This window comes from Diadema antillarum, unplaced genomic scaffold (assembly GCF_040938485.1).
Source record: "Diadema antillarum isolate AM-2024a unplaced genomic scaffold, OU_Dant_1.0 seq00000532_RagTag, whole genome shotgun sequence".
NCBI lineage: Eukaryota > Metazoa > Echinodermata > Echinoidea > Diadematoida > Diadematidae > Diadema > Diadema antillarum.
Window position 1 is genome coordinate 1,209,722 of NW_027271483.1, and position 13,743 is coordinate 1,223,464.

Consider the following 13,743-nt stretch of genomic DNA (forward strand, 5'->3'; position numbering starts at 1 on the left):
TTACACAGGAATTGGGACATTATGCATACATACGTTTTCTTCCTTTCTTTTTTTTTTACTAAATGTTACCCAGTCTGACAAATCATAAATAATATTTAGTTAAAATGTGTCTTATTTAACTTACCATTAAAGGGGAGCGCCCTCACTGTTAGGACAAAGCCAGACGAAGAAACGGAGAAATCGGTCTGGAAATCTAACCAGGCCGCCTCGCCCAAATAGTAGCGGGTCGGCGTCAACGTTCCACTCAACTCAACGTACAGGCAATCGTCCGCGCAGTCGGTCTGCAACCGGTTGCTGCCGGAACCCACGTAGAGGAAGTCGTACCCGGACTCGAGGTCGAAGTCGACGATGTCGATGACGAGCGAGTGCGACGGCTCAGCCTGCAGGATCCACACGCAGTGGATGCGGTCATCGTAGCCATCTGGATAGTTGTCCGACGTGATGTTCAGCGGCGATTCGGCGCTGATGATCATTGCCTCAGTCGGAGGGCAACTAGAATCTGCTCGAATTCAATTGACAATCACACACATATGACAGCTATTGTCCTATTCAGGGTAGGATTACACTCGGGATGAGACATGCATATTTGTGAGTAGGATAATAATAATTCCACTCCCTAAGCAGTGAAAGGAATAGATTATGTCCAACATTCAACACACTGATGCACAACACACAGTAAACCAAAGACATTTGTTCATGTGCTACAAAAACATGTTAGCCCACAGGCGTTGGTGATTAAAGGTAATGGGAAACATATCTTGGGACTTACCGCAATTGATTTCATCGTCTCCATGGTAACACGTCCCATTCCCATCACACAAACCCTGGCTGGAGTAGCAGACATCTGTAGTATAGCAGGACGTGAAATCGGAACCACACTCACCATCTGAAATATGACAGGGAAAAAATATAAGTAAATGATTAACTAAATGAATGAATGACTAAATAAACTAGAAATATCACTGAAGGTGATTAATACCCCCGCCCCGTGACGACAGTCTTACCCAAGGAATGATCTTTCCTTGATCTTCTGCCATTTAAATGCCGTTACCATGGCAACGCAGCTTCCGACACGTCCGAAAAATATGTCTTGCACATCTTCCCACCAAGACTATTGTGTGTGCCACATTTCATAAGCTTTTGTCAAAAACTGAGGAAGTAGTTCAATCCACAAGATCTTTCTTTGATCTTCCGCCATTAATATGCCGTTACCATGGCAACGCAGCTTCCGACACGTCCAAAAAATATGTCTTGCACATCTTCCCACCAAGACCAATGTGTGTGCCACATTTCATGAGCTTCAGTCGAATACAGAGGAAGTAGTTCAATCCGCAAGATCTTTCCTTGATCTTCTGCCATTTATATGCCGTTACCATGGCAACGCAGCTTCCGACACGTCCGAAAAATATGTCTTCCACATCTTCCCACCAAGATCAAGGTGTGTGCCACATTTCATAAGCTTTGGTCAAAAAACTGAGGAAGTAGTTAAATCCGCAAGATCTTTCCTTGATCTTCTGCCATTAATATGCCGTTACCATGGCAACGTACTTTCGGGTACTGTCAAAAAATGCGTCTTGCACATCTACAACCAAAGGCACACATCTGTACCAAGTTTCATGGAAATTGGGCATAAACTGAGGAAGTAGTTTGCAACACAAAATTTTCCATCATTTTGGCTCATAATATGTGAGCTGTTACCATGGCAACATACTTTTTGTCACTGTCAAGAAATGTGTCATGCTGACCTATATCCTAAGACAAACATTCAATATGAATTCCATGAGAATTGGAAGAACACTGATGAAGCAGTTTTGCCATGAAGCATTTTGCCCTATATTTTACCAATAACATGCCGTTACCATGGCAACGCACTTTTTGCCACTGCGGAAATATGTGTCTTGCACATTAACATATTCAGATGAACATCTGTACCTAATTTCAAAAAATTTGATCAAAAACTGTGGGAGGAGTTCGCGACGCAAGATTTGTACCCATTTTTGCCCATAATATGCCGTTACCATGGCAACGTACTTTTTGGTACTGTCAAAAAATACGTCTTGCACATCTACAACCCAAGGCACACATCTGTGCCAAGTTTTATGGGAATCGGTTGAAAACTGAGGAAGTAGTTCGCGACGCAAGATTTGCAACGGACCGACCGCCCGACCGTCCGCTGATTCCTATATACCCCCTTCAAACTTCGTTTGGCGGGGGTATAATGAATAAATAAATGTATGAATAATCAAATGAATAAATAAATATGTAAGATGGATAAACAGACATATGAATGAACGAATGAATGAATAAATGAAAACATAAATTAACAGGATGAACATGGAGTGTCCTCCACAAAGTTTTCTTTTGTGGGCTATTCAAATTAATACGTGTGCAAGGCATTATACTTTCGTTGCTTTGAAACGTAGGCGATAAGTATTTGCATTGCTGAAAAACAACATACACAACAAATTCCTGAGAAAGAGTACAGATGAATACTAGCCCCAAAACGTGTATGCTGAATATTCATAAATATGTAAGCAGTTAAGACTGATGTTGCGAATGAATAGGAACAGACCATTATCTGTGTTAGGGAAGAAAGAAAAGAGAGAACATGAAGTGTTTAATCGAAAAATCGGCCAAGTGCCATTTTAAAGCATTTCAAAGTAAGTCAATCATCAGATAAATCGAATTAAAACTTTTCCAATGCTTCCTTACTGGTAACATATCAGTGAATATTCTTGAATGTATGATTAAGAATATCCCGTTTTTCTTATCATTTTTGTTTGTTTTTATAGTTGCTATAATCGCAAATACCTCAATTTAGCAAGAACGGAGTTAGCTCGTTTCACAATTTAACTCTCCACATATTTACAGTGACATGAATTATTTTTACCTTCAACCTGTACGGCTGAAAGCTGTATGCTAAAACCCCGGTCCGTGACGGAGTAATCGCTGAAGAACCACACCCACATGTACCGGCCCGGTAAGAGTAGGTCGGGCGGGTCAAAACTTCCGGTAAACGCAGCAACGAGGCTCTCCGTGATGAGGGAAGTCCCCTCGCCGAACCGCAGGTAGTCGTAAAAGTCTTCGGTGCTGAAGTTGAGGGTTTGCACCATGATCCGGTAACCGACCGGTGCCGAAACTGTCCACCGGATACTGAGGTCCGTCGCGTAGACAGGTGACGTGGTGTAGTTGGGTGAAGTGAGTACATATGGGGCATTTGGTGTCAGCATGATATCTGCTGCGACATCTGTAAAATATCAAACATATATTGCCTTTTTAGAGGTGCATTATTACACTTGACGTCCCCGCGGTACTTCAGGTTTCTCCAAAAGATTACATTCCTCGAAGCGCGCATTAGTCACGTGATTGCATAATGACCAATCACCGACCAGTATCAATGTAAATCATTAAATGTACGAAATCTATATAGTATGAACTTTCAACTTTTGAACCTTTTGAAACTCCTCCATCTCACAGGAAAAGGCCCAAGATCTCAAGTACAAAGTTTCTATCAACGGTTCTGTTCAAAACATGATTGCAGGTATTTTGTACGTCAGAATTAGCAATCATCATGGTGCACGTGACTATCGTTACCTATAATGCCTAATGCATGATTACCAATTCATGTATTTGCAAATACAGTAATGATGACAACGTCAATTAATAAAATGTTGAAGTCCTAGTAGAATGAAATGCAGTTGTTCTCACCTGGTGGATTTGTGGTAGCGGGAGGTTTGGTGGTTAACATATCTCCTCCAGAAACTGGAATGACCAGAAATTAAAGAATGAAAAAAGTGGCTATTATTAGACATCAGTTCCATATAGACCATATAACGCAGAGGTGTATTTTGTATCAACAGCCATGTCTGGTTATGTTAAAAAGCAGTAATTCGGTACAAACAATCAAGAGTAACAAAATCACAGAAGAAGATTATTTTTGTAACAAAATTATTAGCGAGGAAGTGATATTGTAACAGAATCAGACATGGTTCCTTTTGGCCCACCATAGCAAAAAACAAACAAACAAACAAACAAACAAACAAACAAACAAACAAACAAAAAAACAAACAAACAAACAAAAAACCGAATCACTGTCGTTACCGTGCTCGGTGGAAACAGGCCTTTACTGCTGTGGAAGAGGAGTAAATACCAATGAATACTTTAATTGACAATCATCGTAAACTTCTTGATTAAATACATAGGTCTTTATAGAAAAAAAAAAACGCGTATAGTTCCTCACCGTCTTTCACAGTGGTAGACCCGGGTATGACCGGCACGCCGGCGAAGGAGCCGTCCTGAATGGCCGTATCTATGGCGCTGGTCACCATGTCCCTTGTCGTCTCCAGCGGATCTGAGCTGTCATTGGCCGCCAGGAGGCTCCCGAGGAAGACACTGAAATCGGCGTCGATGCTGCCATTCCTACGGGAGAAAACCAATAAGGAAGAATAGATAATGATTGTGACCCCAGTTTATACCTCGTTGAGAATTACAGCAGCAGAGCAAGATAAAACGTTGTATCACAGGTAAACTCAAGATGGTATTTCAGAAGTATCTTTTTGTTTTAACGAAAGAGGTCAAGGAATTTGGGGAATTAATAGATATCAATGTAACCTCAGTCATTGTCAGTCAGCTTGTAAAGGATTATACTAGAATGCTGAAGGAAAGATCCCGAAAAGTTGGATTAACGTCAAACTCAACTTACACATTTTCACCTATCACCTACATTTTGAAGACAAATCAGGTTTCAGGATAACTTCACTATGAGAAAAAAAAAAACGCGAACGAGATGAAGTGGTGATAGCGGGAAACTGCACCATAGACATGCATGGTGTAAAAACGAACACAAGCTGAGACCCCGTCAAGTAGTGAACATCTACAACATGGATTTTGTATGGCTGTGGCCCCGTTTTATCAAAAGATATAATCGATTGTAAATTCCCTTACCACACAGGCTACCATAGACTTATGATAGAAACCAACTATATAATCAATTTAAAGGTTTAATTTATCGTCTGCAGATGAAATAAAAACCAAGCATTAATGCTTGAAAATAGGTCTAAAATGTGAGTTAGGGATAGAAACAACCAATGTAAAAAATTGAATTAGTATAATCAATATCAATGACTGAATGTCAATACACAGAATGTGAACAATGGTTATAATAAAAATGTTTCCAGACTAAACCGTCTACAGTTACGGTTTATTGAAAAAAAAAATAGTGATATCTCCTCATATTTTAGTTTCTATTGCAAAATTCTTTATTGTAGGGTGTTTTGTGATACAACTGACCTACACATATGCATCAAATGTGATATCTTGTGGGAGCTGGGCGCCTTTGAATGTTTCTACAGATAAATGGCGCTATATAAATGCTCTTTCATCATCATTATCATCATCATCATCTTGAACATTTTTTAAATCACTGCTCCCAAAGGTAAACAGGACCTTTAACTCTTCACAAAACAGGGCCTATATCTTGTTTTCTTTTTTAATTAAGAAACAAAAATTAAATCACTGAATCTTGACTTAGGTTTACTGTTTGCATGTTGACTGCTACCTTGGTGAATCAGAACTTACTTTGATATTTTTGCTGTATCTATTGCTGTATCTTTTACGTTATATTTTGTTTATTGTGAAAATTTCTACGTGTATAATTCTGATAGAGAAAACGTTGCACAACAAATCATTATACCATTTTTGCAATCGTTTATGATCCCAGGGACACATATGGAATTTTCCAAGCTATTTATTCGGTACATTTGCCCAATATCCTCCCCAAGCCACTCAGACAAAATTTGATACCTCGCAAGGGGAAGCCTACTAAGGCATCTGAATGAGACAACCTCTGAGGCATCCATTTTTAGTCGAAGGTGACTGAGAAAAGCGTAACGAAATTCTGGTCAATAATGATCAGTTTGGAAAAAAAAAAGCAGAACAAAAATCTGCGCCGAAGAACGCCGATGCCTCAACAAATTAAACGAAATAAAAAGGCAGCGAAAGCATTCATCACCACATCCTTTCTATATGCAGACATCTATTTCTGACAATTCCTTGGGAAAAGATCAAGTTTCGTCTAACCTGAAGCCATTTACGGTAGTCCCAAGATAGGCGCTGCCCAAAGCAGCAAGGCCACTGTCAAACTATGAGATAAGAATAGAACAACAACAACAAAAACAACACAAAAGTGAATAAAACTAGACAAACAAGATTCATGAGAGCATCCTGTGTTGTGATGTGATCTGTATGTATTCTGCTACATGTGGCAAGCCTTCGTGACCAAAATAATACTATACATTTTCAATGAAAAGAAATGTGAGAATGACACATGGTACTACGATAATATATCAAACAAAGAGTGAAATTAAAACAGACCAGTTAAATGATTATGATTTGATTTTATTGAATTTCTGAATGAATAACATAAAGAGAAATAAGTTGACGAAATCGCTTTCTACACAGTTGTCATATACTTATATATTGTGGTATTATGAGAAAGCAAAAACACTTTAGGTTCGTCTCCTTTATCATATGCTTCATGACGACTTCTTCATGGACATCGTTTTGTTTTAAACGTCACAATTGAGACTGAGAAAGGGATAATTCCAAATCTTATCAGTTCTAAGGCCGATGTCCATGAAGGTACAGGAATGGAGAATTTCGTGAGAAAAGAGAAAGAGCAAATTTGCAATGTTGACAGAAACTCGATATTTTAATTCATTTGAAAGTGTCATTTGTTTTAATCCTTTATGTGCTGGGGACTTTTGGACAGTGTGTACAATGCTACGGGATTTTCTGTACCAATAGGCGCGCAAAGCACACAAGGGGTTGACTATTTCAGGGTTTCACATTCTGGTTAGTCATTGAATATCAAGCAGTCACAGGCCGATGGTAGTCCAGATTCTAGACTCTTTTGATGATATCCTCATTCGAGCTGCTAAACCTGTACGAGTCAAGTCGAGTGATGGCGTGATACGGGATCGCGCGTTCACTTGATTTGAAACATGTAGGTTAAGCAGCTCGAATAGAGATATCATACAAAGGAGTCCAGAATCTAAATTAGGCTGACGGGTGTAAGTTCCCTTCGAATCGTATTGCTTCTGATGCACACACTTCGAAAGAAACTAAATAATAATAATAATAATAATAATAATAATAATAATAATAATAATAATAATAATAATAATAATAATAATAACAGCAACAACAACAACAACACAAAACACAAATAGAAAACGGGAGAGACAAGGTAGTCACGTGGTTACCCCATCAAGAAGCCCCCTGGCCAGGGTCTGGTAGGCAGAAGACGTGGAGTCCTCGAGGTCTCGGGTAAAAGTCCCTGCTATGGAAAACGATCCCACAGCTACAAAAGGATCGGCAGCTATTTGGGTCGGCAAGGAGACAATGATAATAATAATAATAGTTATGATGATGATGATGATGATGATGATGATGATAATAATAATAATAACAATGACAATAGTAATAATAATAATAATAATGATAATAATAATAATAATAATAATAATGATAATAATTGACTCGACAAAAGGTGGCCAACATTGAGAATTGAAAGACCTGCGCGGGTCGTAATAATAAAGTTATCAGTTTTGTTATCAGTTTTGTTGGGGGGGGGGGGGAACGAATGTTGATGAAATAATTAACTCCACTTCAGGCATATGACAAAAAAGGCTAGGTATCCGCTTGAGCTTGACGAGATAATCCCTGAAGCAGCTCTTTCCGAACTAAACTGGTATGGTGTTAACTCGAGGTATATAATTTATGCTGATTTGTTTGCTTGTTCAATTTTCAAATATCTCTCCGTTTTTTTCACACAGTGCATAATGTATTGAAAACTATTTCATTTTCGTTATCTTAGCAACTATTGCAATGTATCGCTACTGTTAATTTTTTCCCTATTATTGTTGTCTTCTCTGTACAATTGTATGCATTGTTTTTGTCACTTAAGAAAGTGAGATTTATGTTTGTATACTGTGGAAAAACGAATAAATATGAACTTGAACTTGAACTTGAAATGAGAAAACGTATTTATTTACAAGGAGCCAGGGCATGCAGTTCTACTAGGAAGCCATCCCCGGTAATGGAGGCACTGGAGTTGAAGTAGATCCACAAGTCGTTGGTGGAGGTCGTGACGTTCTCTGGCAAGTCGCTCCCCGACCACTCCAGCAGGAGCGTGCTCGTGCCGATGTTACGCTCTCCGTCCCACAACTCAAGGATATCGATTCCCGCCTCCGTGTCGAACACGATGAAGATGAGAAGGATCGTGTGGGCCGGCGGGGCCGTGGCCCGCCAGACGTACTCCAGGTCGGTGGGATAGGGCGCCGGGAAACCAGGCGAAAATATCAGACGGGGTGTACCGGCCTCAAGGAAAGCCTCCTCAAATGCTGCAAATCAGAGAAGTCGCCGTATTGATTTATGATGAGATTAATGACTAACAAAATTGTCGGCTTGTAAGCCTTCAAGGAGAATATTCAAAGGTTTTTTTTTTTTCATTTTCATGCAATATCGCTCGGATCCATGACTAACTTGCTACAGCACAATGCTAGCTGCCACTACTCACTGTCATCTAAGATGCATGTACTCCGTCTTTCTTCTTCCCCCACTTTCGATTTTCAAAATCCGATGTCAAGCTAATGGCGTGCAGTGATTGTAGTAAACTGTCGCTTATACAGACATACGGAATATCTTTCCTTTGAGTTATCACTTTGGTCAGATATGAACATCTCTTCACACATTCAAATTGTACTGACATAGACACGAATCATAATGATACAAAACCGTGCTCTTTTACATTCAATTGAATTCAAAGTTGTGAATATACATCCAGAGAGTGATGGCTATATAAAAGGGGAAATGGTGCATGTTCCTCACACGTATACTAGCACATTATTTTCCATGTTATGTATGTCATATTCTAATCACTGACTTCTGCCAATATCAATGAAAATAAGAATGAAACATGATGCAGAAAACTTGAGAAGTTTGGTGGCTAGATTTCGTCCACTCCTGTCGACTTCTTCAGGCCAAGTGGACGAAAGTTAACCAGCAAACTACTAAACGTTGGTAGATTTCTGAATCTCCTTATTGTAAGATAAGAATGAAACATTTTTTTTTCGCTGCCGAAATCGGGATCGAATTGAAAAGTCTTACTTGTGTAGTTACAGGAGGTCTCGTCGCTACCATCGTCGCAGTCCGGAAAGAAGTCGCATACCACACTCTGGGACACACACTGAGTTTCAGAGGCACAGGTGAAGTTGCTGCTACACTCAACTAATTGTTGCGTGCAGTGTCAGACATATAGAGAAAGATAAGAGTGACTATTGATAATAATAGTGTCTTCTTTATCCAGGGTCGCCTCTTCAGCTTTGCTACTGCTCTACAAGAGGGCCCTGCCGTTATTATTACCATAGCGTGGCCAGGTACCAATTCATACACCTGAGTCGAGAGGGACATTGTGGGTAAAAATATCTTGTCCAAGGACGTAAGCACGGGGCGGTAATCGAACTCAGTCCTCCGATTGGGAGTCGGGAGTCTTATCCATCATGCCACCGCGTCTCCACCAATTATACTTACTGTTCTCGTGTATTTTAGATGCATCAGAATATATCTGGCATAATACCACAGTGTATACCTGTACATAATCTAAGCGGGCACACAACTGACTGTATGAGTGTTTTATTGATAATTGGCTTACAACCTGTGATTCTCAACACAGCGTGAAGAAATACATCCGTCATCCCAAACTGTGATATAAAAACATCGGAATTAAAGTCGGAATTTGATATACAAAAGTGACTGCACTATGAAATGATGGATGTCATGCAAAAGATGTGTAAATGTGTGAATCTCAAGTTTTCGCGCCATTTCGAAGTCAGGTAAAGTATGTGAGATATGCACAACAGTGTCTGAACTTAGATACAGTCATGCATGTTTTGCCAAGCATCTGCGTCAATTTCGGTCTGTTTTAGTCGTCCCTCTGACAAAGTCAAAGAAGCAAAACCAACATAGACATTTTTTTTTTGCTCACTACACCATATACGTGTGATAACCATATCATTGCCAAACACGATCGCAAGTTATTGTCGTTGTAGTTTAAGTTTAAAGCTTAAAATTAGTGACAAATATTTGTGATCAATGTGCTTAATTTCAGGGCAAGCTCTGAAGAGCAGCTCTGAAGAGCTGTACATTGCATTGAATATTTGCCAAAATCTCGATCATTCGATGGAGATTCTAACAAACTCTGTTTAGATGATCTTTGAAGATGGAGGTTTGCATCGTGGTGTTGATAACGAAGATTGGGTTTACGGTTCACCATGTGGTAAGTCCTGAAAAGGATTGTTGGAAGAGGAGATAGTAGATAATTGAAGAGGGAGAGGTGAGAAAGGAGAAGTGAGATGGAGAGTGAGCTAGAGTAGAGGTATTCTTTCTTGAAATGTGCGAGTCCTGAAAAGGACTGTGAACCAGAAGAGAATACAATGAGAGGGACGAGAAAAGGCTCGACGTTCCGGACAGCTTGACTGTCCGTCCTCAGGAGTGAACTCTGTTCATTCCTTCCGAGGTGTCTGTTTACGGAGGGTCAAGCATTTAATCAGGACCAGCCGCCGTGAACCCACCTGTTGGATTGCAGTACATTTCCAGCTCGTCTGTCTGGTCGCTGCAGTCTGGGATGCCATCACATTGCCATGGCAACGGGATGCAGGTCGCGACAGCCTGGCAGCTGGCGTAGCCATCTCTGCAGTCCAGTGGCACTGGGGAGATGAATGAATGCGTGCTGGTTAGGTCAGGAGCGAAATTTGCCGAGGCCGTCATTAGGCCGCATTCACACGTACATATCTCGAGGTTTCTTACCAGCGTTCACACGGATATAAAACAGAAAAAATAGCGGGATAACAATCGTGATCCATCATGATCATATCGGGACAATTCTTTTTTTTTTTAGCAAGCGTTCACACAAACAAAAAACAGACAAAATGGCAGAAGAACGATAGTGATCCATCATAATTATCTCGAGACTTTTTTACAAGCGTTCAAACGAAGAGAAAACAGACAAAATCGCGTGATAACGATCTCGATCCAATCCTCGAGATTTGCATCCCGTTAATCTGCCTACGTGTAAATCCCACTAATGGTAGCTTGAGGACCCTTACATGCATTCAGGAATGAACCCCATAGATATTCTACCCATGAACAATTAACCATCGTTTACCAACGCATTTATTTCTCCTATGATGTCTGCTCAATTCTACTGGCTATACGGTTATACTGTTGTGCGCAGCAAACAAAAACTGCTGATTTTTAAGACCTAAAAATGATCCGCGTGTCATGATATCCGACATCGCTCTGTTAAAAAAAAGCCTCTGGACAGTGCTGGACATCGACTTGAAATTATAGATTACGAAAAGATCCCGCTTCATTTATTCATCGCGAAGATCCAGGGTCGTCCAACCCGGTGAAGTTGTCCTGACTCACATAAAAAATAACCCAAACACAGTTCATTGTAGTTTGACCCACCTGTACACGAGGATTCATCGGCAGAATCCTGGCAGTCAGCTATGCCATCACAGACCCAATCAGAGGGAACACACGTCAAACCAGAGGAACAAGATACTGAGTCACTTTCGGAGCAGAATTCTGAAGAACCTGATAAGAAAAGAGTGGAGAGATACATGAATACATAGATTGACATTTGGATAGATTTAATAGATTACTAGATAGATATATAGAAAGATAGATTGATAGACAGATGGATATATGGAGGTAGATAGAGAAATATATGTGGAGAGATAGATGGACTTATTGATTGATTGATTGATTGATTGATTGATTGATTGATTGATAGTTAGATTTATAGATGAATGGACAGAGCGAGAGAGGGACAGACAGATAGGATATAGATAGATAAAAATATGGATACATATAGACAAATAACAGATGTATAAACAGATAAACTGATGTCCGGATAGATTGAATAGATGGATGAATGGAAGATGGATACTACGTAGAGGGTTTAAAAATTGCTTTACTAGACTGGACATTTTTCAAAAAAAAAAAAGAAGTAAGTATCATTTCACTTCCATTAGTTTTGCGTTGAAGAGTAAATGCAAAAGCAATAAAGAGCAGGCGCGGCTACGTGTGTGTAATTTGCTTGACATTGATGTAGACATTGTGCAGGTATTATCATAATCACTCTGTAGTCGATCAATTTACATGTCAAATATTTGTATAGCGGGTTAGGTTTCCTTTTAATACCTTTAAAAAGGTATCAAAGGGAAATGAAATACATGACAAATGGGTACTTTGTGATTTTCCACAATTTACATGAAAACACTGATGTGTATCCAGCCATATTGCTTCCAAATTTATCAGTATATTACGAACAGCAAATATTTGATTCCTAGCACATTACTTTAACCTAGTCACTGACGAGCTCTTATTTACCGCTACTGCCAACGGCCCACAGCTCCAGCTCCCAGCCCCGGCTGGCGAGAAGCGAGGCGTACGATAGCCAGATCAGACGCTGCCCCGTCTCTATGGCCGAGGGGTCAGTCCGCACCTCGCGGAGGAGCGTGGACCGGTTCGTGCTGTCGTGGCCGGCTCCGATCAAGAGCGTGCCGACAACGGCATCGACGCTCAGGACGCGGAATTTGACGACGAGGGTGGCGGCGGGGTCGGCAGCGGACACGAACCAGGTGCAGCCGTGGGTGTCCACGCCGTAATCGGGAAAGACCGGGTTGGATAAGACAACTTGGCTGCCAGAACTAACGACAAGATTGACTTCGCCGCAAGAATAATCCCTTCCTGTGTCAAGCAAAGATTAGGCAATAAACATTGATACTATTCATAGGCCATGACAGCAAAATACATTTCGGTGTTCAAGGAATGATTTATAAATAATAGATATGTTTAAAGCTGCGTTTACACCATGTTCCCGGCTGCTACGGCAGCTCCATTTACCCGAATCGTAGTGCGCCGTGGGTAGATGAGATATTCCTCTGCATATTCCCTCCTCGCATTCTAGTCTTATTCGTTCCAGTCCTGGCCCTGGTAAACATAAAGCCATCAGACGCTGTTCTCAGGGCGTCTGGTCAGGCTAGACTATCAGTATTTTCAGTCTCGTCCCGCTACGGACAGCCGCTAAGTTTGTTACGGCTTACTACGTGCAGCCCCGTTTTGTTGTTGTTTTATCACTGCATACAAGATTCCTCATTAGCACCGGGATTGCAGTGGCATTTTTTTTTTGACCGTTTAAAAATCTGACAAGGCATCCACGGCAATCACGGCCTGTCACGTTTGCCTATCCCGTCTCACCGCGTTGTTTCAAGTCCACGGTGGTCTGAAACGTGGCTATACCGTGGTTGCCGGGGAACATGGTGTAAACGCAGCATTATGAGGAATGTTGCACGTCGTGATAAAATGGGGTGAACGCAATGAGACACGACGGCAAATAATAGACTATAACAAAACTCCAAATCAAGTTAAATTAAAAGCCAAATGACAATATCAAATTGCAACACTGACAACCATGCTGATAGCGGCTGTTAATCTTACGGATTAAGCAATGATTTTACATTCAAAATATTCTCTAAAGAGAAACCTTATCTTCTTTATGTTTACATTTTAGATGCTACTATGTATTCACTGAAATAGATGCCAGCAAATGATTGGAAACAAATGATGCTAATTACGATGATAAAATGATGGTAACAATAGTATTGATACTTGTAG

The 13,743-nt window shown here is 40.5% G+C and overlaps 1 protein-coding gene across 1 annotated transcript in view; it reads right to left on the reverse strand.

Annotated features, from left to right (window-relative positions):
• LOC139734550 (uncharacterized) overlaps window positions 1–13,743 on the reverse strand; it is a 70,463-nt gene that overhangs the window by 24,776 nt on the left and 31,944 nt on the right. Inside the window, exons 26-37 of the mRNA XM_071645324.1 lie at window positions 12,457–12,816; window positions 11,530–11,658; window positions 10,632–10,766; window positions 9,169–9,288; window positions 8,055–8,402; window positions 7,263–7,378; window positions 6,079–6,140; window positions 4,241–4,419; window positions 3,709–3,762; window positions 2,891–3,247; window positions 770–886; window positions 125–499 (exon numbers count right to left, since the gene is read on the reverse strand). Coding sequence (XP_071501425.1) covers window positions 125–499; window positions 770–886; window positions 2,891–3,247; window positions 3,709–3,762; window positions 4,241–4,419; window positions 6,079–6,140; window positions 7,263–7,378; window positions 8,055–8,402; window positions 9,169–9,288; window positions 10,632–10,766; window positions 11,530–11,658; window positions 12,457–12,816 — 2,352 coding nt within the window. The remainder of the gene's footprint in view (window positions 1–124; window positions 500–769; window positions 887–2,890; window positions 3,248–3,708; window positions 3,763–4,240; window positions 4,420–6,078; window positions 6,141–7,262; window positions 7,379–8,054; window positions 8,403–9,168; window positions 9,289–10,631; window positions 10,767–11,529; window positions 11,659–12,456; window positions 12,817–13,743) is intronic.